Source organism: Oncorhynchus tshawytscha, linkage group LG03, assembly GCF_018296145.1.
Source record: "Oncorhynchus tshawytscha isolate Ot180627B linkage group LG03, Otsh_v2.0, whole genome shotgun sequence".
Classification (NCBI taxonomy): Eukaryota; Metazoa; Chordata; class Actinopteri; order Salmoniformes; family Salmonidae; genus Oncorhynchus; species Oncorhynchus tshawytscha.
Window position 1 is genome coordinate 65,746,360 of NC_056431.1, and position 25,803 is coordinate 65,772,162.

Consider the following 25,803-nt stretch of genomic DNA (forward strand, 5'->3'; position numbering starts at 1 on the left):
ATGCAATATTGAACCCAAACATGTACAGTCCATTGTCCATGGCCATCCCCTTTCAATATATTTGTGTGGGGTTGCATATTTGAGGGTGAATTGTAAGATAATGTTTTAATATTGTAGGTAGTAAAGGCCAATCTTCCAATCTTCCTTACATTGGTCTCGAACTCAGGAAGTACATATCTGCCCATCTAGTTCACTGTGTAAGACAGCACAGCCTTTACTGTCTTCACACCCATGGTCTCAGTTATTTTACACACACACACACACACACACACACACACACACACACACACACACACACACACACACACACACACACACACACACACACACACACACACACACACACACACACACACACACCTGCTTAAGAGGGCCAGTAATCGAAAGGTTGCTTGTTCGAATCTCTGAGCAGACTAGGTTGCAAATCTGTCTATGTGCCCTTGACTAAGGTACTTAACCCTAATTCCTCCTATATGACGTCAAATTACTCAAATGTAAAAATGACTCACTCTGGGTTTTCAAGTGCCAGAATTTGACAGCTCATTATTGTACTTGGAAGATCTGGTTCTCTCTCTTCTTGCGTTTTTTTCCACTTTCCTCTCTCTTACTCATAATCCTATATTTTACCTATTCACTTTCCTTATCCCACTCTCTTTCTCTGCCTGAGCGTTCCATTACGCTATGCTGTCATCCCTCAGTAAATTTCTACCTTTCACTTAATTTTTCTATTTTACCGTACTCTTCTGTCACCCTCCCCCTTGTCTCTCGCTCATATTTTGTTTTACACGCCCGCCCCAACGCGCGGTGTGTGTGTGTGCGCGCTGGAGGTTTATGGTAATTGCGGTCTCCCGACAGGCCTTCTGGGTAGAGTCTGAGATTGGGAGAGTCTCTCGCAGTACAACACTCCACTCATTCCGCTCCGCGCTCCCGCGGGTCCGTTCGGCGTCCTCAGCAACTCAGCAAACGAGGCTACCAAGGGCTTTAAGATGAAAAACGACGGAAAGTTAAACAATTCCGATTTTTCTCACAATATCGCTGGATATAAATAGTATTTTCGGAATAGATCGGGAATGACGAGAGTGGAAGTAAGAGCGTTGAAACGGCGTGCTCAAATAGAACCCAACATGGCGCTGTCTACGACCGAGTTGAATTAATTTCTGGAGTCCGCGGACATCGCCACCTGTATGCTTGCGCTCTGCTACACGGTACGTTACCACGCCTCTGGGTCGTTCTGTAAAGAATGATTGAAAATCTTTCTAGGGATTCGTCACACGAAGTCGATTTTTGGCGACGTTTTCTCTTTTTAAAAAAGTATTTTGAAAATAACACACATCGAGTGTAACATTCGGTATAATTGACTGACAAGTAAAATACACAGTAAGAAACACTTCTGAATGTTTATATCCAACGATTTGAATATTCACTGGCCCGGGAAGGGATGGATGTCTATGCGTTTATAAAGGAATCCTAACCTGAACGCACGGATCTTTGCTCAGAGCCGTGAACAACTTGGGGGGAAAAAACTGTAAAAAGGCGTCAAATTGAAGCAGACGATTGGAATTAGCGGCTAACTGCCAGGTAAGACAATTATGTGGGCAATAAAGACGTTTGGTGTTTTATTCTGTCTGCCACTGTTGAATTGTAAACCATGGTCTCCCCGTTTGAGAGGATAGACTATTCACAATATAGGCTATCACCACGACTGCGACATAGATGGATTTTTCCAAATTGACTGTCAATCTCAGAAGTGTAAACATAAAAATACGAAGCAAATTGTCTACAGCTCTTGTACAGGTTCGGAGTGATTTGATCTCCGTGTGTGAGAGAAGGGGGAGAGAGTGGAATGGCAACTTCTAAGAATAGCGCATAGGGTGGTCTTTGTGTGATTCGGCGGGGCAGTGGCATGTGGTTGATAAATAACATTGGTTGTTTAGTCATTCGGCCCTGGGCTAGGCGACAGGGGCAGTCCTGTCAACCAGGAGAGACTGATGAGTCGGAAGGTCAGGACGAGGCTTCGCTGTCAGCAGTCTGGTCAGCGAACGATTCCAATAATGTTTGGATGGAAATTGACTGATAATACTTGTTCTTTGTTAATTAGGCTAGGCTACTAAATTAACCTTATTTTCTTCAAAAGAGCGAAGCGTGTATCGAGTGTTTTGAATCGAGTGTTCTTAATCTGTGTGTGTGCGCGCGCGTGCTAAACAAGGTTACGGGAATACAGCCTCGCCCTGACAAGAGGAGCGATTTGTTCCGTTTACATACGGTCCAACACTGTGTTTTTGAGTGCTTGTAGTGAGAGTGTGAGGTACAGAGGAGAGCTAGTTGACCCGGAGGGGTAGAGTGCGAAATGTGCGGAGCAGATAGAAACTGTATCGAATGCTGCATATAGACCGACGTACCACACACGGGATCTGTCAGTGGAGAAAAACACCGAAAACAATTAAGTCAGGGCTTTTTGCCTCCCTGGCCGTTTAGGGCCTAAATCACCACCTTGCACCAGCAAATTCCTTTAACCTACTTTTTTGGTAGATATTTGTATTGGCTATTGTTACTCCTGTTGTCCATGTCCTTACTGCACACGCAGCTAAAGCCCCGTGCCATGTTTTCTCAGCGCATGCAGTGTGTGTCTTCTGGCCAGTGATAGAACACTAATTGGGGATCGCTCACGCGATCGATGTTCCTAGCTCATTGGCGAGGTTAGTTACGGATCTAGAATGTTAGAGTTGACCAAATCCTCTCTGGTAAAACAAAAAAATATACCAGTATAGTACACCCACATCCTGTTTAGCATATAATTCCTAAGTAAGCTATACCTCGCTTGCCTGCGCATATAGCCTAGGGCCCCAGGCCTATAGCTACTATGCAAGGAGGAATGGGCCATGGGGAGAATCTCAATTGCACACTCCTGGCGTCCTCACTTTCTTCACAAAACTCATTGCAGGAGAAGGTCAGAGGGGGACCTCTGGCTTTCTCTAAAATCGGTTTTGAGAAGGAGGCGAGGAGAGATGACGCAAGGAGTGTGCAATTGAGATTCTCCCCATGACCGACTCTTTCCCCAACTACCTTGAGCTGGGTAAGGAAACAGAGATCTGACAGTGTTTCCCCCTCACTGTAGCAGATAAGTGATCACTTCATATAGACCAATAGGCAGCGGGCCAACGTCAGTGAGAGCTTGCATTGCTATTGTCCCATGACATGACTCAGCAGTGATCATAAGTAGGCCTACCCTGAAAGGGGGAAATTAAGAGCTGGTTGTGGTCTGTGCGAACTGAATCATAGTAGAAGCAAGTGGGAACGTTACATTTGAGACAGTTAAAGAAATGGAAAGTCTTGTGTGTCTTGAAGAGTGAAAACAGTAGTTTGGTTTCCATGTTAGTTGACGTTTGAGACTCCCCTGTTAGTGCTGAATATAGTACAGTATTGGGAAGGAAGCATTAAGAGGGTTGTTTATTTGTTGTACCCCTACAAGATAAATTATATGAACCAGGTATTCGATTCCAAAAGCCTTACCATGTGATGTTCCTTCAATCGCGAGTGACAAGGGGTGTGCTTACCTTCCTCCAAACCTTGAGTGGCCTTGCTCACAGCACAGCGCGCGCACACACAGCATGTGGGGGAGGTTTTCTATTTAGCCAAATCTTATCGATTTGTTGGATAATGCCACAATATGGGACTATTCCAGACGGATCTTTGCGTAATGAGGCGCACTTAGCATCTTTATAACTATTGTGATTGCTTGTGAGTGACCCTTATTTTTAAAACGTGTTTTATTTACAAAATATGGTCACATGAAGTGGTTGTATCCTCCTTTGTGGGATTATTGAAAGACAGTTTGGATAAGAGTCTCTGGATGCCCCATTGAAAACGACCCGTTCTTCACCAAACTGTGTTAGTGAATAACAATATCGTTTAATCAGCAGCAGACCTACGGTTCTTTTCGTTTACTTGATTCCACCCCAGGCTACTAAACTTCATAAAGCCTAAAACCGCTATTTTACATTTTGATCTGGCTGCAGGTCGTTTTTTAGAGCATCCCATTGGACTGTTTTGTGCATCATTTCCCACTGTGCTCGAGCGAAGAGATCGCCCGCGCTGGGCCATTCCCCAGGTGTCCGTTCGCGCGCAGAGAGAGAGAGAGAGAGACGGTCTGTTTAGGGCATTAGAAGTTATTTTGTGTGAAAGCTATTTTGTAGCCGCGACAAGTTCATGAATAACTTCAACAGACATGGGAGAATCCCCAAGGTTTATAGCGCGTGCATTCTTGGCAAACCTTTTAAACATCACGGGTTGCGAGCCTGGTTGAATTGCTCGCCGTCACGCCTAACAAAAGGTCGAAGGGCTGATCTCTCCGCTCCACACACCATACCAGGGATTCCCAAACTCGGTCCTGGGCCCCCCCCCTTGGTACACCATTTGGTTTTTGCCCTAGCACTACACAGCTGATTTCAAATACTCAAAGCATGATGATGAGTGGGATATTTGACTGGGGGGGGCAGCAGCAGAGTTAGACCCGGCACTATACAGTTAAACCCTGCACTATACAATTACCATCATGTCCATATGGGCAGGTTGTCTGAGGGTCTTCATAACCCTATGTACTAGAATGAAGTTTGCCTAGACATTGATCTTAGGCCAGTTTTGCGTTTCTCACCCTTAAATGATTGGATATGGGAGGGTATAACCTACTACCCCGATCTGTACCTGTTGCTGACATGCTTTGTTGTTTTATGGGTCACTCTTTATGTAGTGTTCTCTCTCGTCTCTTTTCGTGATGTGTGTGTTGTCCCCGTCCCCGCAGGAGGCCTTTTGGTAGGCAGTCATTGTAAATAAGAGTTTGTTCTTAACTGACTTGCTAAAAAAAAAAAAAAAAAAAAAAGTACCTGAGGGGCACCTTCTATACTCAGAGCTGGTAGGCTACTGTTTGATGGATCTCGTATTTGTAACGGTGTCTCAAAGGCTCCGCGCAGGGAGGCGTGGAGATGATAACCGGCGGTGTACAGGGACAACCTCATCGCTTTTCCAAACCCATGTTGGGTCGTTTTGTAATCGTCTGAAATCAATGGATCTGCGAGGGGGAATCCATGCGCTGATATGTCAATATAATCCTATATCACCATGCAGTTAACCACGTCTGTCACCTGACTTTGGTTCGATATGGTACTTTGATGAAATGGACAGTCAACCTGTATTTTAAATGAGGATGTGAGAAATCATGTCTGTAGGCATATGACCTAGGTATTAAAAATAACCGTCATGTCTTTTATTTCATGGTATATCGTGCTGCAGATATAAAAAACAATATAGAGATATCTATTAACATGCTGCAGTTATGGCGAAGTGTGACGTTTTATTTTGAGCTTGTGTTGGTACATCCACTGTCATTATGTTGTCCTGCGGTCGATTGTACCCAGAGTATATTAGGCAATGCTTTCTGGTTACAGCGTTGCTGAGCCTAATCTTCAGTCCGCCCGTTTTAGGCTGTCACACTTGTTGTTTGTGGTGTCGATTTATTGAATAAAACAACAATCCCAAAGCCACCGCTGCGCTCTTGGCTGTTCATGCGATGTGTGAGAACAGAAGTGAACGCACAGCGGAGAGGCGGGGGGGGTCGTGTTTCTGCGCGCTGCACGGCTCCCGGAGGAGACGTCATGGTTTGATTGAAGCTGTGCCTCCGCATGGGCCTCCCGGGACCTTGCTCTGAAACGGGAGATACCTTTTTTCCTCTCTGATTCACAGAGCTTTTAGTTCCGCGGAGGCCCCAAGCGCACGGATCACTTCCCTACAGAGAGACTTGCCCCTGTATAGCACCCACAGCGCCGGGGAGAGAGACTTGGAAAAACTCATACTGGAATGAGAGACCGAATGTTTGGCACAAGGCCTACATTTATTTTTAAACGTGTGACATTATTTTGTTCTTATTTCAATTAATGGGGAATACAGGTCAGAATTAAGTGTGTCAACCATCCCTGGTCTGTCCTTGGTCCTTTATTGAGTGTGTTTATATTTTCGTTCTAATGTTGCTTTTGTGCAAGGTGGATTATTTATTTGGCCTATATTTTCATGATCTCACCGAAATAGAATATTGGGAGAGGATGTTGATTATGACACCTTGTCACCACCTCGCACTCCCTCTCACCTCAGCAGGCCCGTTTTGATGCAAGGCAGTTCCATCACATTTGCAGCCAATAATTTAAAGCCAAAGAAGAAATTCGATGCAGATCATATTATATTCCCAAATAAAATCTATATTAAGATCGAGGCATGCCTTTCTCAAACCTCACATGTATACTAGGATGTAAGTAAGCATTTCACTGTTGGTCTACACTTGTTCTTTACGAAGCATGTGACGAATACAATTTATATTTTGATTTGATTAAAAGAAAGGATTTGAGATAAGGTGGGAGGTGACAAATATGCTCATCCTTGTTACTACAATCCTGCCTCTCTGGGGACATAAAAGGCCTATTTAGTCCTAATTTGGACAGGGATGAATGGTCTGGTTCAGCGGCCGTCGCCTGTTCTCCAGTGACAGCACGGACCACACAATGTCGCGGTTGTTGGCGGTCATGCTGACGGGAGGACTGTCCTGCACCGACTTGCATGCGCCTGTGTGGAGGGAGGGCGCGAGGCCCTGTGATGTATATCAAGTGTTAAGCTAATTTTATGTTGCTGTGGCCGTACTGTTGATATTTAAACTAGGTAACTTGCTACACGCGCACGCAATAGCTGTACAGGCCAGACTATGTAAAAAGCACAACCTGGCTCACGCGATCTCCTTACCGTGCAGACCAAAGGGCGCGATAGGGGGTGGCGAACTTGATGACGTAGGAATGATTTAAGGGGTGTTCAAACCAAAGACGACAACTCTATACAGAAACAAATGCAGTGCCTTCAGAAACTATTCGCATCCTTTGACTTTTCCACATTTTGTTGCAGCCTGAATTTAAATTGGATTAAATTAAGATTCGTTGTCACTGGCCTACACACAATACCCCATAATGTAAAACTGGGACTATGTTTTTCATTTTTGTTAAACAAAATTGAAAAATGAAAAGCTGAATAGTCTAGAGTCTAAGTCTTCAACCCTGATCATAGTTGTTATGGTGAGCTTAAATACATTTAGGAGTAAAACTGTGCTTAATAAGTTGCATGGACTCTTACTGTGTGCAATAATAGTGTTTAACATGATTTTTGAATGACAACCTCATCTCTGTACCCCACACATACAATTATCTATAAGGTCCCTCAGTCGAGCAGTGAATTTCTCACACATTTGACCACAAAGACCAGGGAGGTTTCCCAATGCCTCACAAAGAAGGGCACCCATTGGTAGATGGGTGATATATATTCTTTATAGATCTGACATTGAATATTACTTTGAGAATGGTGAAGTTATTAATTTAAAAGGAAAACTCTGCACACTGCTGCTCACACTCCCAGGTGATTTTATGCATTGCGTTTTGGATGGTTTATCAATACACCCTCACTAAAAATATACTGGCGTCCTTCCTAACTCGGTTGCAGGAGAGGAAGAAAACTGCTCAGGGATTTCACCATGAGGCCAATGTTGACTTTATTAATGACTGTGATGGGAGAACTGAAGATGGATCAACAACATTGTAGTTACTCTACAATAATAGCCTAATTGACAGTGAAACGGAAACCTGTACAGAGTAAAAAACATTGGCAAAGAAATTAACTTAATGTCCTGAATATATGAGACAAATCAAACGACACATCATTGAGTCCCACTCTTCATATTTTCAAGCATGGTGGTGGCTGCATCATGTTATGGGTATGCTTGTCATCGGTTGTGTTTCAGATATTTTTGTGCCCAATAGAAATTAATGATATAATATTTAGTCACTTTTATTGTAATTAAGAATATAATATATTTCTAAACACTTCTACTTGAATGTGGATGCTACCATGATTACGGATAATCCTGAATGAATCGTGAATAATGATGAGTGACCGTAAGACGCACAAATATCATACTCCCCCCAAAATGCTAACCTCACACCATTACATTAACAGGGGAGGTTAGCATTTTTGTGTGTGGTGGTGGTGGGGGGGGGAGGAGAAGAGTATGATATTTGTGCATCTGTAACTTTGTCACTCATTATTATTCACTCTTCATACAGGGCTATCCATAATCATGGTAGCATTCACATGAATGTAGAAGTGTTTAGAAACATTATATTCTTATTTACAATAAGTGACTCCAAAATAAGACAATACATTGTTTACTATTCATTTCAATTGGGCACAAAATAATCTAAAACACACCCAAAACAGAGCAAATGTATTCAACAAATGTGCAGAGACACACGCTTGATGTAGTCATTGAGTAGTATGAATATGGGACCAAATACTTAACTTTTTACTACTTTAATACAAATGTCACATTTTAAGTTCAGTGTATAAAGTTAAGTTTAGGCATTAACTCCGAATGGTTAAGGTAAGGGTTAATATTTGGGATTGGCTTACTTTTTAACATTTTTATTAACTACTTTCTATCGCTAGATTCGAACATGCAACCTGTTGAACCATAGGCAGATGCCGGTTTCCACCTCCTCTCCCCACGTCCTCAGAAGTCGAAGACTGACTTGTCACATGTGACCTTGCTAAACATTGATGTTATGTAGATTGAACCAGTGGCGCGTTCCACCTAGCTACCTTGCCACCACATTCAGCAGAGTCGTTTGCGCATCACATAACGTGCACATTATTAAGTGTAAAAGCCTCTTCTGTTCACATCGTTTAACTCGTTTTGGTATGGTGCTTTTATAGCTATGTGGGTGCCATCTATTCTGTTAATATTTGGGATCCCGTGGATGGCATCATGGCAAAGAAACCCCTCTTTTAATAAACAACTTTGCGCGATGGTGTATGGAAATTGCATGTGTTACTGTTCGTTTTGCCGACCATTGCACCCAAAACATTGGCTAATTGAGGGCTGAGAGACGCGAATCTGCAAACTCCCGGTGAAAAGTGCCCGTTACCAAAAACCCTAGGGTGGAAAGCACTTAGATGTGGACCGGAATGGCATGTTTGCCTTTTTAAAGTAGGTCTTAAATCATTGCAAAGATCCTATAAGATTGCTTTTGGTAAACGATATCTGATGAGTAAATCTCTACTTTCTGTAAAAAAAGGTCAGAGCAATATTTCCCATTATTGCAGTATTTTAACAACGGCTTCACTTTCACACTTGCCTCTAATTTGACAAGTTACTGTACTTTTCTAAGGATTATCTAACACATGAACTGATGTGTTTATCATTTGATCTACCGTCAAGATAAGTTTCATGAATTTACAATGAAATAGAATTACTTTATTAGGCAACTTAACAATTTCACAAATTTTAAACATATTTCCCCATTTTATTCCCTTATTCTGGCACTGTGTGTACGCTTGGTCGTTGTATTTAAATGTATGCACACTCTCATGCAAACATTCATATGGTTAAAACTCACATTTTACGTGGAAATGACCCCACGCATGACTTATGCACAGATTTGTGCCAATGCATGATTGATAAATGAGGCCCTAGGTGTGCAAAGCTCTTAGATTTACCCAGAAATACTCACAGCAGTAATCGCTGCCAAATGTGATGACATGACTCACGGGGTTGAATAATTATCTAACCAAGATATATTAGTATTTTATATATTTTTTATTCACTAATAATTCCACTTTGACATTCGAGTATTTTGTGTAGATATTTTGAGTTCAGGCTGTAACAGAACACCATGTGGACTAAATCAAGGGGTGTGAATACTTACTGAAGGCACTGTAATTATACCACCACCCGAAAGGTAACTTGGCGACTGGGAGGGTAAAGGGGCAGGTGCTCGGGCACAGGTACACTCATATATGTGCACCTGCCTTAGTGTGTGTATGTGTGCACTATAGCCGAGCTCTCTCGTCCGTTCCCTCCTCAGCTTTCGCACTCCCTCTGCCACGGGACCTTGTGGACACAATATTCCAATTGTAGGATTATATATTTAATGGGTCATAGCGTGCGTTCGAATTATGGAAATCATAGATTGATTCGTTGAGAACTGATATATTGTGCTAAATTGTTGGCATGTTGAGATTAGCCAGTAAATCAATTGGGACTTGGTGTTGAATTTTCTCCGATGAGTTTGACTTTCCATGGTCACATTGTGTGTTACGGAATAATAAGATGCTGTGTATCGACTACGGGATCGCTGAAATCGTGTGCGGTGGGAAGCGAAAACCCTCTGCGCGGTTATTTAGCCCCCCTAGCTGCCCCTGGGGGCTCTGCCGCCTGTCTGTCGTGCCGCGCTGGTATTCCGTGCGGAGAAGTGTTGGAGGCCTGCCCACTTCTCTCTCCGTGTGTATGAGGAGCTGTCTTGGAGTTTCCCTGCCCCCGTCTCTCTGACCAGCCCAGCCTCACATCCAATTCGCGCATCAGCGACACGCACACACACGCTGCAAGGCAAACACACTCAGACACGCACACACACACTATCTTTCGGCAGCTGCGTGTGTGCTGTTACGCATGATGAGGAGTGAAGGGTTGTCTGTTACATTTAGGTTTCTTATCTCAATTACTCTCGTAATGAATGTTAATGAATGCCAAATAAATAAAATAAATCTGATGTATCAAAAGACATAACTACTATTGAGACACCTGTAATCATTGTATTACCTCAAACAAGACACATTATGGACCCCCCTGGTATTATGGGCAGACATCGTTTTAAAGTGGTGAATAGATTGTATTTAGCCTAATCCAGACGCGATTTTAAAACCCCTTCTAATATTTGTTTTCGTTGTTTTAGAGTATTCTTTTCGTTTTCGTAACACACAGCGGGCCCTGCGTAGTGGTGTGTGTATAATAAGCCGTGTTTTCCCCCGCCCTCGTCGCTGCGGAGAGAATCCTGCGTCACACTATTTTTTTTTAGAGCAGGAGCTCGAGCCTTGGCGCTCCAGGGAGAGCTGGCCGAGCGCCAGGGACAAAGAGCGTGAGGGCGCCAACACCCCGCTCTGCACCCCTCCCTCTCCTTCCTCGTCCCTGTTCGCTCGAGCCTGCAGGTCGATATAGAGATAAGGGCTTGCACAGCAGCAGGCCAGGCACGGGGAAATGTAGCCCATATCACTTCTCTGTAACACACACTCACACACACACACCTACATTCTTCTCTCCCAAGGGATAACAAATTAAAGGAGGGCAACCTGGGAAGTCGGTTGAGCGTTGGCTGTGAGGAAATTATCAGTGGCGCTGGTGTTTGTTCCTCCCCATATGGCATGTCAGATGGAGGTCAAGTCGCGATAGTAACAGGAAACGAGATCGACTGGAACTGAGGTCTCTCTTAATCTCTCTCCAACTCACTCGCTCTCTCTCTCTCTCTCTCTCTACGCAGCTCCCTCCCCCACAACACAATAATGACTGGACTACAGGTTACTAGGCTTGCTAAAAACACCCGGTGGTTTTCGGTTTAATGGTGCGAATCGGGCTCCAGCCCGGCCGCTCCCTCTCTCTCCCCGCCCGCCTACCCCCTGACCACGGTTTGTGATGAATGGCTGTCGGGAGTTGTTTGTTGCGCAAACTATTCTTAGCACCAGGGATGGGCATCGACATGCTCTGGCTTTTCCTTCCGTTGCGCGCGCTCACACACACACACACACACACACACACACACACACACACACACACACACACACAGTCTCGTATGAAGGCGCTCAGCGTGTTGTTTTTGCTATACACTTGTGTTTTGTAAAGAGGCGTCGATGTCAAACATTCCGGCTTCGGACATGTGCATATGCATTAGCATATACATTAAAAGTGCCAATTCAAAGTACATTCTAACTTTTCTATTTTTCAAGTTATTACATAAAACCAATCATGGAGGAGACAGTTATATGGAGGACCCTGCGAGTCAGCCTGTTCCCTATAATGTACAGAAATAAGTTAATGTATACTTAACAAAAATATATCAATGCATAATGTAAAGTGTTGGTCTCATGTTTCATGAGCTGAAATAAAAGATCCCAGGCATATGCACAGAAAGCTTATTTCTCTCAAATTATGTGCACCATTTTTTTTACATCCCTGTTAGTGAGCATTTCTCCTTTGCCAAGATAATCCATCCACCTGACAGGTGTGGCATATCAAGAAGCCGATTAAACAGCGTGATCATTACACAGGTGCACTTTGTGCTGGGACCATAAAAGGTCACTCTAAAATGTGCCATTTTGTCACACAACACAATGCCACAGATTTTGAGGGAGCGTGTAATTGGCATGCTGACTGCAGGCATGTCCACCAGAGCTATTGGCTCTGCCATAAGCTACATCCAATGTTGTTGTTAGAGAATTTAGCCGTACGTCCAGCTGGCCTCACAACTGCAAACCACGTTTAACCATGACCAACCCAGGACCTCCACATCCAGCTTCTTCACCTGCGGAATTGTTTGAGACCAGCCACCCGGACAGCTAAGGAAACTGAAACTGAGTATTTCAGTCTGTAATAAAACCCTTTTGTAGGTGAAAACTAATTCTGATTGGCTGGGCCTCGCTCCCCAGTGGGTGGGCTTGGCGTCCAAGTGGGTGGGACTATGCCCTCCCAGACCCACCCATGGTTACGGCCCTGCCCAGTCATGTGAAATCGATAGATTACGGCCTAATTAATTTCTTTAATTTGACTGATTTCCTTATATGAACTGTAACTCAGTAAAATCGTTGAAATTGTTGCATGTTGCGTTTGTTTTTCTCAGTGTATGTAACGTCAAATGAAACAATCATTTGTGCTCATGACTACTGGTTTCAATTAAAATTTCAGCCAATGTATAAGCAAACACTTTATGAATTTGTTGCAAATCAGCTTGCAATGTTGCTAGCCAACTAGCCTGTTAATGTTAGCCCTACCAGCCTGCTAACATTATGTTAGCCCTACCAGCCTGCTAACATTATGTTAGCCCTACCAGCCTGCTAACATTATGTTAGCCCTACCAGCCTGCTAACATTATGTTAGCCCTACCAGCCTGCTAACATTATGTTAGCCCTACCAGCCTGCTAACATTATGTTAGCCCTACCAGCCTGCTAACATTATGTTAGCCCTGCTAACCAGCCTGCTAACATTATGTTAGCGCTACCAGCCTGCTAACATTATGTTAGCCCTACCAGCCTGCTAACATTATGTTAGCCCTACCAGCCTGCTAACATTATGTTAGCCCTACCAGCCTGCTAACATTGTTAGCCCTACCAGCCTGCTAACATTGTTAGCCCTACCAGCCTGCTAACATTGTTAGCCCTACCAGCCTGCTAACATTGTTAGCCCTACCAGCCTGCTAACATTGTTAGCCCTACCAGCCTGCTAACATTGTTAGCCCTACCAGCCTGCTAACATTGTTAGCCCTACCAGCCTGCTAACATTGTTAGCCCTACCAGCCTGCTAACATTGTTAGCCCTACCAGCCTGCTAACATTGTTAGCCCTACCAGCCTGCTAACATTGTTAGCCCTACCAGCCTGCTAACATTGTTAGCCCTACCAGCCTGCTAACATTGTTAGCCCTACCAGCCTGCTAACATTGTTAGCCCTACCAGCCTGCTAACATTGTTAGCCCTACCAGCCTGCTAACATTGTTAGCCCTACCAGCCTGCTAACATTATGTTAGCCCTACCAGCCTGCTAACATTATGTTAGCGCTGCATGAGTCAACCAGTTGCTATCAACACCTAGTAAACCAACGTTTTGGAAATGCATAACACCATCGAACTAGCTATCAAATAACTGCATATACCGGTAACATTAGCATAGCTAGCTATCCACCACGGTTGACATATCTAAGTAGTAAGCCAGAGAACAATATTAACTAGTCGAACATGGGCAGGAACCCACAGAACACAATACAGAAAGCCAGCAGATATAAAGTAGAGAGAGCGAAGACTTACTGATTGACGGCTGCGTTAGCTACCAAGGAAGAGCCAAGGAGCTAGGCGCTTCAGAGGGAGAGGCAGTTTCAACGGCCAAGAGAGAGTCAGCTATTCCAATAGCAATATAGTGCGGTAAATCCAAAGTAGATAGAGTCCAGAGGCAATAATCAAGAGGCAGCATTGGGCACAGGAGACAAGGGTAACAGCCAACAAGATGGCGATTGGAGGAAGGCTCCAGGTAGATGGAAATGATCACAAAATCGCAGTCAGTCAGCTACTGTAGTGTGCTAGTAGGTTGAAAAACTCTAGTAGCCTACTTCACAGAGATTATGCTCCCCCCACGTGTGGGGAATCTGATTGGTTGTTTACATCACACCTCATGATTGGTGGATTGTAGCTCACCACTGCCAATACTCGGTCTGCATGGCTAGTGGCTAATGTTAGCCAGGTCGAGCTAGCTAACGCAGAGTAGATTTTCCATATAATGTTGAGAAATAGTGCATTGTGGGTAGTTTAGTAGATATCTGGAAATAAGTTAATAAATATGTAAAAAACACTAAAATATAACTGTTTGTAGTTGTAGGTAACCAGATGGTGACTACAACTACATTAGTAAGTCTTTGACCACACTCTGTTACATTGGGGAGTAAAAACTCATACTTTATACCCTTTTTAATGTTTTGGTAAAGCGCAAAGATTGATAGGCTTTCAAATTACTACTCAATGTGTGTGTGTTCGGTGTTTTTGTTGTTGAGGATTTTGTGCCCATGGATATAGTCTAGGATATTGAACATTACACAGTGCATTGGCTACTCGGGCTGAACCCATTTGCCCTCATCGATCCATGCGTGTGAACGTAGCCTCGTGTTGCAGATCACTCTCGCAATCCAGACCTGTAACCACACACAGCAGGTTTCTGTAATGCTCTCTGCTGTTTTATATAGGCTTTTAATGGGGTTTATTGCTTAACATGGCAAGTTTAGGCTTACATTGATGGACCAACAGAGGCCGTCATGACACAGTTTTGAATGTCTTGCAGAGTGTGGGTCGGTTGGAGGTGTTTTTTAAGACCGACTGTCCCATGAGGGGATGACATGCTCTCCGCTACACCAATGTTCCCCCATGGATGAGTCGCGAGAGGGCCCAAGTGTGTGGGTTGGTCATGGAGGAGACGCCAGTTTGCCTTTCCATCCTTCCTCTATTATTTTGACCTCTCCATGCTCCTAAGTCGACATACAGCCTGGCTCCTCTAATTTTCTATTTCTTCTTCATACTGCTGCATTCAGTCACCCTGACACGGTTTCCTGTGAATTCGTGGAAAATGTTTTGTGCGAGAGAAGGTAGGGCGGGATGGGAAAGACTGAATGATCCCGGCTGTTCGGGCAGCAGATGTGTTCGGGCGAATCGAGAGATGGGATTTCCACACATCACAATCATTTGGATAGCCATTCTAGCTTTGCCCTCATGTGGATGCTAGCAAGCAGGCTAGGTAGTGCTAGGTATCAACAGCCAATCCAGTGTTTGGTATTTTGTTAGGATTCCTATTAGCTGTTAGCCGCATCTACTCTTCCTGGGGTCCACACAAAACATGGAACATTACACAATACAGAAGATGAATAGACAAGAACAGCTCAAGGCCAGAACTACATTTAAAAAATGGCACACGAAGCCGACATATCAATACTTATACACAAACTATCTAGATCAAATAGTGAAGAGGCGTTGCAGGTGAGGTGTTGCATTGTTTGTTTTTTAAGCCACGTTTTGCTGTTCATTTTAGCAATATGAGATGGAAGGAAGTCCCATGCAATAATGGCTCTATATAATACTGTACGCTTTCTTGAATTTGTTCTGGATTTGGGGACTGTGAATAGAACCCTGGCGGGGTAAGTGTGTGTGTCAGAGCTGTGCAAGTTGACTATGCAAAAAATTGGGATTTTCAACATTTTGTTTCTCATAAAAAGAAGTGATGCAGTCAGTCTCTCCTCAACTCTTAGCCAAGAGAGACTGGTATGTATAGTATTTATATCAGCTCTCTGTTTACAATGAAGAGCAAGACATGCTGGTCTTTCCTTGCAGCACTCAAACACACGACTGGACAATAATCAAGATGAGACAAAACTAGAGCCTGCAGGACTTGCTTTTTGGAGTGTGGTGTCAAACAGACCTCTCCCCATCATGACAACTATTGAATCTATATGTTTTGACCATGACAGTTTACATTCTAAGGTAACCCCAAATAATTTAGTCTCAACTTGTTCAACAGTTTTTTTTACTGGCTACCCATCCCAAAACAGACTGCAACTCTTTAAGGGTTTCAGTGACTTCATTAGCTGTGGTTGCTGATGCGTATATGGTTGAATCATCAGCATGCATGGACACACATGCTTTGTTTAATGCCAGTGACGTGTCATTGGTAAAATTAGAAAAGAGTAGCGGGCCTAGAGAGCAGCACTGTGGAACACCACACTTTACATGTTTGACATTTAGAAAAGCTTCTATTCACAAAAAGCCTTTGTGTTCTATTAGATAGACAGCTCTGAATCCACAATATGGCAGATGTTGAAAAGCCATAACACACGTTCTTTTCAACAAGTTGTGGTCAATAATATCAAAAGCTGCACAGAAATCTAACAGTACAGCTCCCACAATCATCTTATTATCAATAACCTGTTGTGTCAGTGCAGTACATGTTGAGTGCCCTACTCCATAAGCATGCTGAAAGTCTATTGTTAATTTGGTTACAGAAAAATAGCATTGTATTTGGTCAAATACAAATTTCCAACAGTTTGTTAAGAGCTGGAAGCAAGCTGATAGGTCTGCTGATACAACCAGTAAAGGCCGCTTTGCCTTAGCGGAATTACTTTGGCTTCATAGTAACAAAATAGAAGCCACTTCCTGGTTTGATTTTCCTCAGGTTTTTGCATGCAATATCAGTTCTGTTATACTACTATACAGTTTTGGAAACTTTAGAGTTTTCTATCCTAATCTGACAATTATATGCATATTCTAGTTTCTGGGCCTGAGAAATAGGCAGTTTCAAATGGGTACGTTTTTCATCCAAAAAATCAAAATACTGCCCCCTACACTGAACAAGTTAACCTTATTTCTAAGGCTACATATATTAATATGAGCTATTTTCAGCCCTTTCCTGGGTAGCTTATCAGAGATGGACATAAAATGAAAAAGAACAAACAAAGCAAGATAAAAAATGTACATTCAGCAGTCCATTAATCAATTAGTGTGTGTGTGTGTGTGCTGCAGGGTTGAAGCTACAAACCCGTAGGCTTAGCTATCTCATCCCCTCCAGGATTCTGGGAGGAAGGGTAGACAATGAGCCTGTCATTGCGGATGTAAGCAATGTCCTCACAAGCTCTGGCAGCTTTCATGGCTGTGATAAGTTCTTTCCTTTTCTGACGCACAGCTTCAGGATAGTCCGTGGCTCTTTCCAGAACAGCTACCTTGTATTTATTTGAACCTCAGGAACTTGACCACAATCGGCCTGGGCCTGTCACCTGGGCTGGTAATGGGTTTTCCAGTCCTGTAGATGCGATCCAACTCAATATTCCTGTGGTCCATGTTCAATTTCTCGTAGATCATTTCCCTCACTTTGTCCTCAGACTCCATCCAAGTCTCGTGGAGATTCTACAATTCGATCCACAACCATGTTGTTCCACCTTGATTGTCCCTTGATAATCGGATTTCTCTGTCATTATCATGGATTTACACACAGAACTGATGTTCTCTCTCTCAATGACTTACAGATTGCTGTCATCTTGCCGTTCTCCTGTTTCAACTCATCGTGCTGACCCTGGGAGAACTGCAAACTGTTCTTCAGGTCCTGGACCTCTCTGGTCAGGTCGTCCATTCTTTTATTAGTTGACTCCACCAGTATTTGACAAAACACTTGAAGCTATTTTGTTGTTGTAGGGGCTGGAAACTAGTGAGCTTTGATTGGTCAATATCATTGCAAAATCAGAGTATTTGCATAAAGTTCAGCATTTCCCAACTTTTGTCCTGCCCTGTTTACGCTCCTTTGCCCATGCATGCATCGCCCAATGCTTTTGTCCCGCGCTGTTTACGCTCCCTCGCTCATCATCATCATCAAATCAAATTTATTTATATAGCCCTTCTTACATCAGCTGATATCTCAAAGTGCTGTACAGAAACCCAGCCTAAAACAACAAACAGCAAGCAATGCAGGTGTAGAAGCACGGTGGCTAGGAAAAACTCCCTAGAAAGGCCAAAACCTAGGAAGAAACCTAGAGAGGAACCAGGCTATGTGGGGTGGCCAGTCCTCTTCTGGCTGTGCCGGGTGGAGATTATAACAGAACATGGCCAAGATGTTCAAATGTTCATAAATGACCAGCATGGTCGTATAATAATAATAATAATAATAATAAGGCAGAACAGTTGAAACTGGAGCAGCAGCACGGTCAGGTGGACTGGGGACAGCAAGGAGTCATCATGTCAGGTAGTCCTGGGGCATGGTCCTAGGGCTCAGGTCCTCCGAGAGAAAGAAAGAAAGAGAATTAGAGAGAGCATATGTGGGGTGGCCAGTCCTCTTCTGGCTGTGCCGGGTGGAGATTATAACAGAACATGCACGCTCATGCACGCATCGCCCAATGGTCCCTCCTCCCTCTTCACTTCCCTCCATTGAAAATGAATGGTGCTCTTTCATCGCCCCCGACATGTTATCTTGAAATGTAAGGGTTATGTCTCACACGGATGTTGTTCAGGCAGACCAGACCAGACCAGACCAGACCAGGGCAGACAGACCAGACCAGACCAGGGCAGACCAGACCAGACCAGGGCAGGCAGACCAGACCAGGGCAGGCAGACCAGACCAGGGCAGGCAGACCAGACCAGGGCAGGCAGACCAGACCAGGGCAGGCAGGCAGACCAGACCAGACCAGGGCAGGCAGACCAGACCAGACCAGGGCAGGCAGACCAGACCAGACCAGGGCAGGCAGACCAGACCAGACCAGGGCAGGCAGACCAGACCAGGCCAGACCAGACCAGGGCAGACCAGACCAGACAGACCGACAGGCAGACCAGGCAGGCAGACCAGACCCGGCAGACCAGACAGGCCGGACTGTGTTGTGCCTTAGCCTCCAGGCAAGGGGGAAGGGAGGAACAGCAAGGGAGAAGGAGATTAATGAGCTCGAGGTCACTGTAATAAAAGCGGCATGCCTGTGGCCCGGAGCTCGAGTCACAGACAAGTTTCTTTCCTATGATGGAGAAGCCAAGTTTCTCCCTCTCCTCTCTCCCTCTCCTCTCGCTCTCTCACTGACTGACTTGGGTAAATAGGTACCTCTCACTACCAGCAATTTCACCATCCTCACTTAATGGTGATAACGCAGGTTATGTGTTTGTATGTTTGGTGTTTGAGCAATAAATAGCCTATTCAAAGTGACCTTAAGTTTGTTTTGGAAGGCAATTGAATATTAGCCAGCCGGCAGAATGGCGGGAGGGAAGGGCAAGGAGGGCGTACGAGTGAAAACGAGTATGTGGAGAACGTGATTGAATGGCTGGGGCCCCACAATGTAAATTGGCTACTCCCTTGGGTGGGTGGGGAATGCGAGAGGGCTATAGATTGGGGGACTACTTTGGGTGGAGGGGGAGTGTGTGTGTTGCAATAGCAGAGGAATCACACCCTCTCCCCACCTTTCTGCCCTTTGTCTCCCTTCTCGCTCTTTCTCAGTGTGACGTGTTGTTGGTGCTATTGAAAACTCAAGCCGTTAAGCCAGTCATTAACTAGAGCACTGCACACCACTGCCACCACACCAGGCAAACACCCCTATTATGACATGTCAGTGTATATGCATGTGTGCAAATGATTCTGACCATGTGTTTTCTCTCTCCAGGAGATGACCTGTTAGTGATGCGGGGACCCAGAGAAATCTGGATTTAAGTGAAGGGAACCACATCACACAAAGCATGGTACGTCATCGTCTATATCATGTATATTACAGTTTTATAACACTGTTTATAACAAGATTAAAGGCCCAGGACAGTCGATGTGTTTTCCTGTGTTTTGTATCTGTAAATTGCACAGCAGCTGATGAAACTATCACTATTGGTTACATCTAAGATGGCGTAGCAGTGAAGACGTGTTTGTTTTGTCCTCTCGTGTACTTTTGTATTTTTTTGTATATATATATTTTTCAATTTATTTTCAATCTCTTGATTTTTAAAAAATTCGATTATACCTTCCGGTAACCTGCCTCACCCAATGTGATACGGAATCTCTATTATTTTCAATTTTAGAACACATTCAAGAATCTCCAGAAGCTAACCAGCTAATTAGCTACAAGCTATAGTCATTGTTAGCCACTGCTAACGGCTTTTACCTTCTGCACAGATACCAGCCCTGTTTTTAGCCTGGATAATTCTCGCCTGTCTACCAATATCGCTTGTCTACCAATATCGGACTGTCTCTCCACAACAACGCCGGATTCCTGCCGTAATCCCTGGACCACTACTTCTGATCTTCACAGCTAGCTTGCAGCTAGCTAGCTGTGAAGCCGTTAGCAGTTAGCTCACTAGCTCGCAGCTAGCTAGCTCGCAGCTAGCTTTCACTCACCGTGGCACCTAGTACCAAAGCTATTCCCTGAGGCCCACCTCCCGGCCTACTCAGCTGTTCACCCAAACCCCACTCATACATGGCTAGAGCCCAAAACTCCACCGGTTCCTAGCTGTAAACTCTGAACCTTGGCACCAGATCACCGCTGCTACCGATTGGATATAGTGGCTGACGCCACTGCCACGAAGCTAGCACCAGTTAGCCGTGAGCCAGGCACATCTCCCGGCTAGCAAACTAAATTCCACAATACCTCTTTCGCCATCTGGCTTGGATTCTCTGTCGACACAGCGCCCCGCCGCACCACCACGACTGGTCTGCCGACGAATACTCCATCCGGCCTCCGTTGGAGCAGGCGCTACTAACTTTAAACGCTGTGTCGCTAGCGTAGTGGGGCTCAACTGTATCATCTACTGCTGCCCCCTGGACACTGATCACTTGGCTACATAGCTGATGCCTACTGGACTGTCCATTAATCACGGTACTCCATTCTGTTTATTTATTTTTTATCTGTCGGACCCCAGCCGCGAACTCAGGCTCTGTGTGTAGTTAATCCGACCCTGTCTGCCTAGTCATCGCCATTTTAGCTGCAGTTGTTGTTAGCTGATTAGCTGTTGTTGTCTCACCTGTTGTTTTAGCTAGCTCTCCCAATCAACACCTGTGATTGCTTTATGCCTCGCTGTATGTCTCTCTCAAATGTCAATATGCCTTGTATACTGTTGTTCAGGTTAGTTATCATTGTTTTAGTTTACAATGGAGCCCCTAGTTCCACTCCTCATACCTCTGATACCTCCTTTGTCCCACCTCCCACACATGCGGTGACCTCACCCATTACAACCAGCATGTCCAGAGATACAACCTCTCTTATCATCACCCAGTGCCTGGGCTTACCTCCTCTGTACCCGCACCCCGCCATACCTCTGTCTGCGCTTTATGCCCTGAATATATTCTACCACGCCCAGAAATCTGCTCCTTTTATTCTTTGTCCCCATCGCTCTAGGCGACCAGTTTTGATAGCCTTTAGCCGCACCCTCATTCTATTCTAAACCCAGGCCCTGCATGTCCCCAGGCACCCTCATTTGTTGACTTCTGTGATCGAAAAGCCTTGGTTTCATGCATGTCAACATCCGAAGCCTCCTCCCTAAGTTTGTTTTACTCACTGCTTTAGCACACTCTGCCAACCCTGATGTCCTTGCTGTGTCTGAATCCTGGCTTAGGAAGGCCACCAAAAATTCTGAGATTTCCACACCCAACTATAACATTTTCCGTCAAGATAGAACTGCCAAAGGGGGAGGACTTGCAGTCTACTGCAGAGATTGACAGAACTTTGCAGGCTTACTTTCCAGGTCCATACCCAAACAGTTCGAACTTCTAATTTTAAAAATGAATCTCTCCAGAAATAAGCCTCTCACTGTTGCCACCCCCCTCAGCTCCCAGCTGTGCCCTGGGCACCATTTGTGAATTGATCGCCCCCCATCTAGCTTCAGAGTTTGTTCTGTTGGGTGACCTAAACTGGGATATGCTTAACACCCCGGCAGTCCTACAATCTAAGCTAGATGCCCTCAATCTCACACAAATCATCAAGGAACCCACCAGGTACAACCCTAAATCTGTAAGCAAGGGCACCCTCATAGACGTTATCCTGACCAACTGGCCATCCAAATACACCTCCGCTCCGCTGTCTTCAATTAGGATCTCAGCGATCACTGCTTCATTGCCTGTATCCGCTACGGGTCCGCAGTCAAACGACTACCCCTCATCACTGTCAAACACTCCCTAAAACACTTCTGCGAGCAGGCCTTTCTAATCGACTTGGACCGGGTATCCTGGAAGGATATTGACCTCATCCCGTCAGTTGAGGATGCCTGGTCTTTCTTTAAAAGAAACTTCCTCACCATCTTAGATAAGCATGCTCTGTTCAAAAAATGCAGAACTAAGAACAGATACAGCCCCTGGTTCACTCCAGACCTGACTGCCCTCGACCAGCACAAAAACATTCTGTGGCGGACTGCAATAGCATCGAATAGTCCCTGCGATATGCAACTGTTCAGTGAAGTCAGGAACCAATACACGCAGTCAGTCAGGAAAGCAAAGGCCAGCTTTTTCAAGCAGAAATTTGCATCCTGTAGCTCTAACTCCAAAAAGTTCTGGGACACTGTAAAGTCCATGGAGAACAAGAGCACCTCCTCCCAGCTGCCCACTGCACTGAGGCTAGGTAACACGGTCACCACTGATAAATCCATGATAATCGAAAACTTCAAGCATTTCTCAATGGCTGGCCATGCCTTCCTCCTGGCTACTCCAACCTCTGCCAACAGCTACACCTGGACCCCCGCGCAGCTACTCGCCCCAACCCTACTACCAGCCCAATCCAAAATTAAATCTAGAGTCGGCTTTCTATTTCGCAACAAAGCATCCTTCACTCAGGCTGCCAACATACCCTCGTAAAGCTGACTATCCTACCAATCCCCGACTTCGGCGATGTCATCTACAAAATGGCTAACAATACTCAGCAAACTGGATGCAGTTTATCACAGTGCCATCTGTTTTGTTACTAAAGCACCTTGTACCACCCACCACTGCGACCTGTATGCTCTAGTCAGCTGGCCCTCGCTACATATTCGTCGCCAGACCCTCTGGCTCCAGGTCATCTACACGTCCATGCTAGGTAAAGCTCCGCCTTATCTCAGTTCACTGGTCACGATGGCAACACCCACCCGTAGCACTCGCTCCAGCAGGTGTATCTCACTGCTCATCCCTAAAGCCAACACCTCATTTGTCCGCCTTTCCTTCAGTTCACTGCTGCCTGTGACTGGAACGAATTGCAAAAATCGTTGGAGACTTATCTCCCTCACCAACTTTAAACATCTGCTATCTGAACAGCTAACCGATCGCTGCAGCTGTACATAGTCCATCGGTAAATAGCCCACCCAATTTACCTACCTCATCCCCATACTGTTTTTATTTATTTACTTTTCTGCTGTTTTGCACACCAGTATCTTTACCTGCACATGACCATCTGATCATTTATCACTCCAGTGTTAATCTGCTAAATTGTAATTATACGCCTACCTCATGCCTTTTGCACACAATGTATATTCTAGTGTGTTATTGACTTGTTTATTGTCTACTCCATGTGTAACTCTTGTGGTGCTGTCTGTTCACACTGCTATGCTTTATCTTGGCCAGGTCGCAGTTGTAAATGAGAACTTGTTCTCAACTAGCCTACCTGGTTAAATAAAGGTGAACTATAAAATGAAACATCTCCCTCAAATTAGGCTCCTCCAATTAAGTTGGTCACTCAGCCCATTCCCAGACAGACCTAGCTAAATTCTTGCTTGGGAAATATTTTGTAGCTTTTTTGTTCCATTTTAAAAATAACTATTGCAGCAGTGGAAGCTCCTCAGAGGAGGAAGGGGAGGACCATTCTCATTGAAATTAATAAAAGTAAAACTAGTAAAACATTTAAGTTATCCATTTCAGATAAAACTATACTAAATACACTGCTCAAAAAAATAAAGGGAACACTAAAATAACACATCCTAGATCTGAATGAAATATTCTTATTAATTACTTTTTTCTTTACATAGTTGAATGTGCTGACAACAAAATCACACAATTATCAATGGAAATCAAATTTCAACCCATGGAGGTCTGGATTTGGAGTCACACTCAAAATTAAAGTGGAAAACCACACTACACTCTGATCCAACTTTGATGTCCTTAAAACAAGTCAAAATGAGGCTCAGTAGTGTGTGTGTGTGTGTGTGTGTGTGGCCTCCACATGACCTCCCTACAACGCCTGGGCATGCTCCTGATGAGGTGGCGGATGGTCTCCTGAGGGATCTCCTCCCAGACCTGGACTAAAGCATCCGCCAACTCCTGGACAGTCTGTGGTGCAACGTGGCGTTGGTGGATGGAGCGAGACATGATATCCCAGATGTGCTCAATTGATTCAGGTCTGGGGAACGGGCGGGCCAGTCCATAGCATCAATGCCTTCGTCTTGCAGGAACTGCTGACACACTCCAGCCACATGAGGTCTAGCATTGTCTTGCATTAGGAGGAACCCAGGGCCAACCGCACCAGCATATGGTCTCACAAGGGGTCTGAGGATCTCATCTCGGTACCTAATGGCAGTCAGGCTACCTCTGGCGAGCACATGGAGGGCTGTGCGGCCCCCCAAAGAAATGCCACCCAACACCATGACTGACCCACCGCCAAACCGGTCATTCTGGAGGATGTTGCAGGCAGTAAAAGGCGGAGTTAGCGGTCCTGCTGCTGTGTTGTTGCCCTCCTACGGCCTCCTCCACGTCTCCTGATGTACTGGCCTGTCACCTGGTAGTGCCTCCATGCTCTGGACACTACGCTGACAGACACAGCAAACCTTCTTGCCACAGCTCGCATTGATGTGCCATCCTGGATGAACTGCACTACCTGAGCCACTTGTGTGAGTTGTAGACTCCGTCTCATACTACCACTAGAGTGAAAGCACCGCCAGCATTCAAAAGTGACCAAAACATCAGCCAGGAAGCATAGGAACTGAGAAGTGGTCTGTGGTCACCACCTGCAGAAGCACTCCTTTATTGGGGGTGTCTTGCGAATTGCCTATAATTTCCACCTGTTGTCTATTCCATTTGCACAACAGCATGTGAAATTTATTGTCAATCAGTGTTGCTTCCTAAGTGGACAGTTTGATTTCACAGAAGTGTGATTGACTTGGAGTTACATTGTGTTTAAGTGTTCCCTTTATTTTTTTGAGCAGTGTATATTAACAGGTCACCTTGAAACACACTGTTTTGCAATCAGTCTACAGTAGCCTCGACAGCACTCTGTAGGGTGGCACCATGGTGTAGCCGAAGCAGTCTACAGTAGCCTCGACAGCATTCTGTAGGGTGGCACCATGGCGTAGCATCATGGCGTAGCCGAAGGACAGCTAGTTTACCTCCCTTTTTAATTTTATTTATTTTAATTTTATTTAACTAGGCTGTTCTCATTTGCAACTGCAACCTGGCCAAGATAAAGCAAAGCAGTTTGACACATACAACAACACAGAGTTACACATGGAGTAAACAAACATACAATCAATAATACATTTTATATATGTATATACAGCATGTATAAGAGAGGTAAGGCAATAAATAGGCCATGGTGGCAAAGTAATTACAATATAGCAATTAAACACTGGAATGGTAGATGTGCAGAAGATGAATGTGCAAGTAGAGATACAGGGGTGCAAAGGAGCAAAATAAATACAGTATGGGGATAAAGTAGATAGATGGGCTGTTTACAGATGGTTTATGTACAGGTGCAGTGA

At 44.7% G+C, this 25,803-nt stretch overlaps 1 protein-coding gene across 1 annotated transcript in view; it reads left to right on the plus strand.

Moving 5' to 3' along the window:
* Nucleotides 1-845: 845 nt before the first annotated feature.
* The window catches only part of LOC112234675 (BCL-6 corepressor-like), a 67,462-nt gene continuing 42,504 nt past the window's right edge, over nucleotides 846-25,803 (plus strand). Inside the window, 2 exon segments of the mRNA XM_042319843.1 lie at nucleotides 846-1,578; nucleotides 19,773-19,848. Coding sequence (XP_042175777.1) covers nucleotides 19,846-19,848 — 3 coding nt within the window. The 5' untranslated portion in view covers nucleotides 846-1,578; nucleotides 19,773-19,845.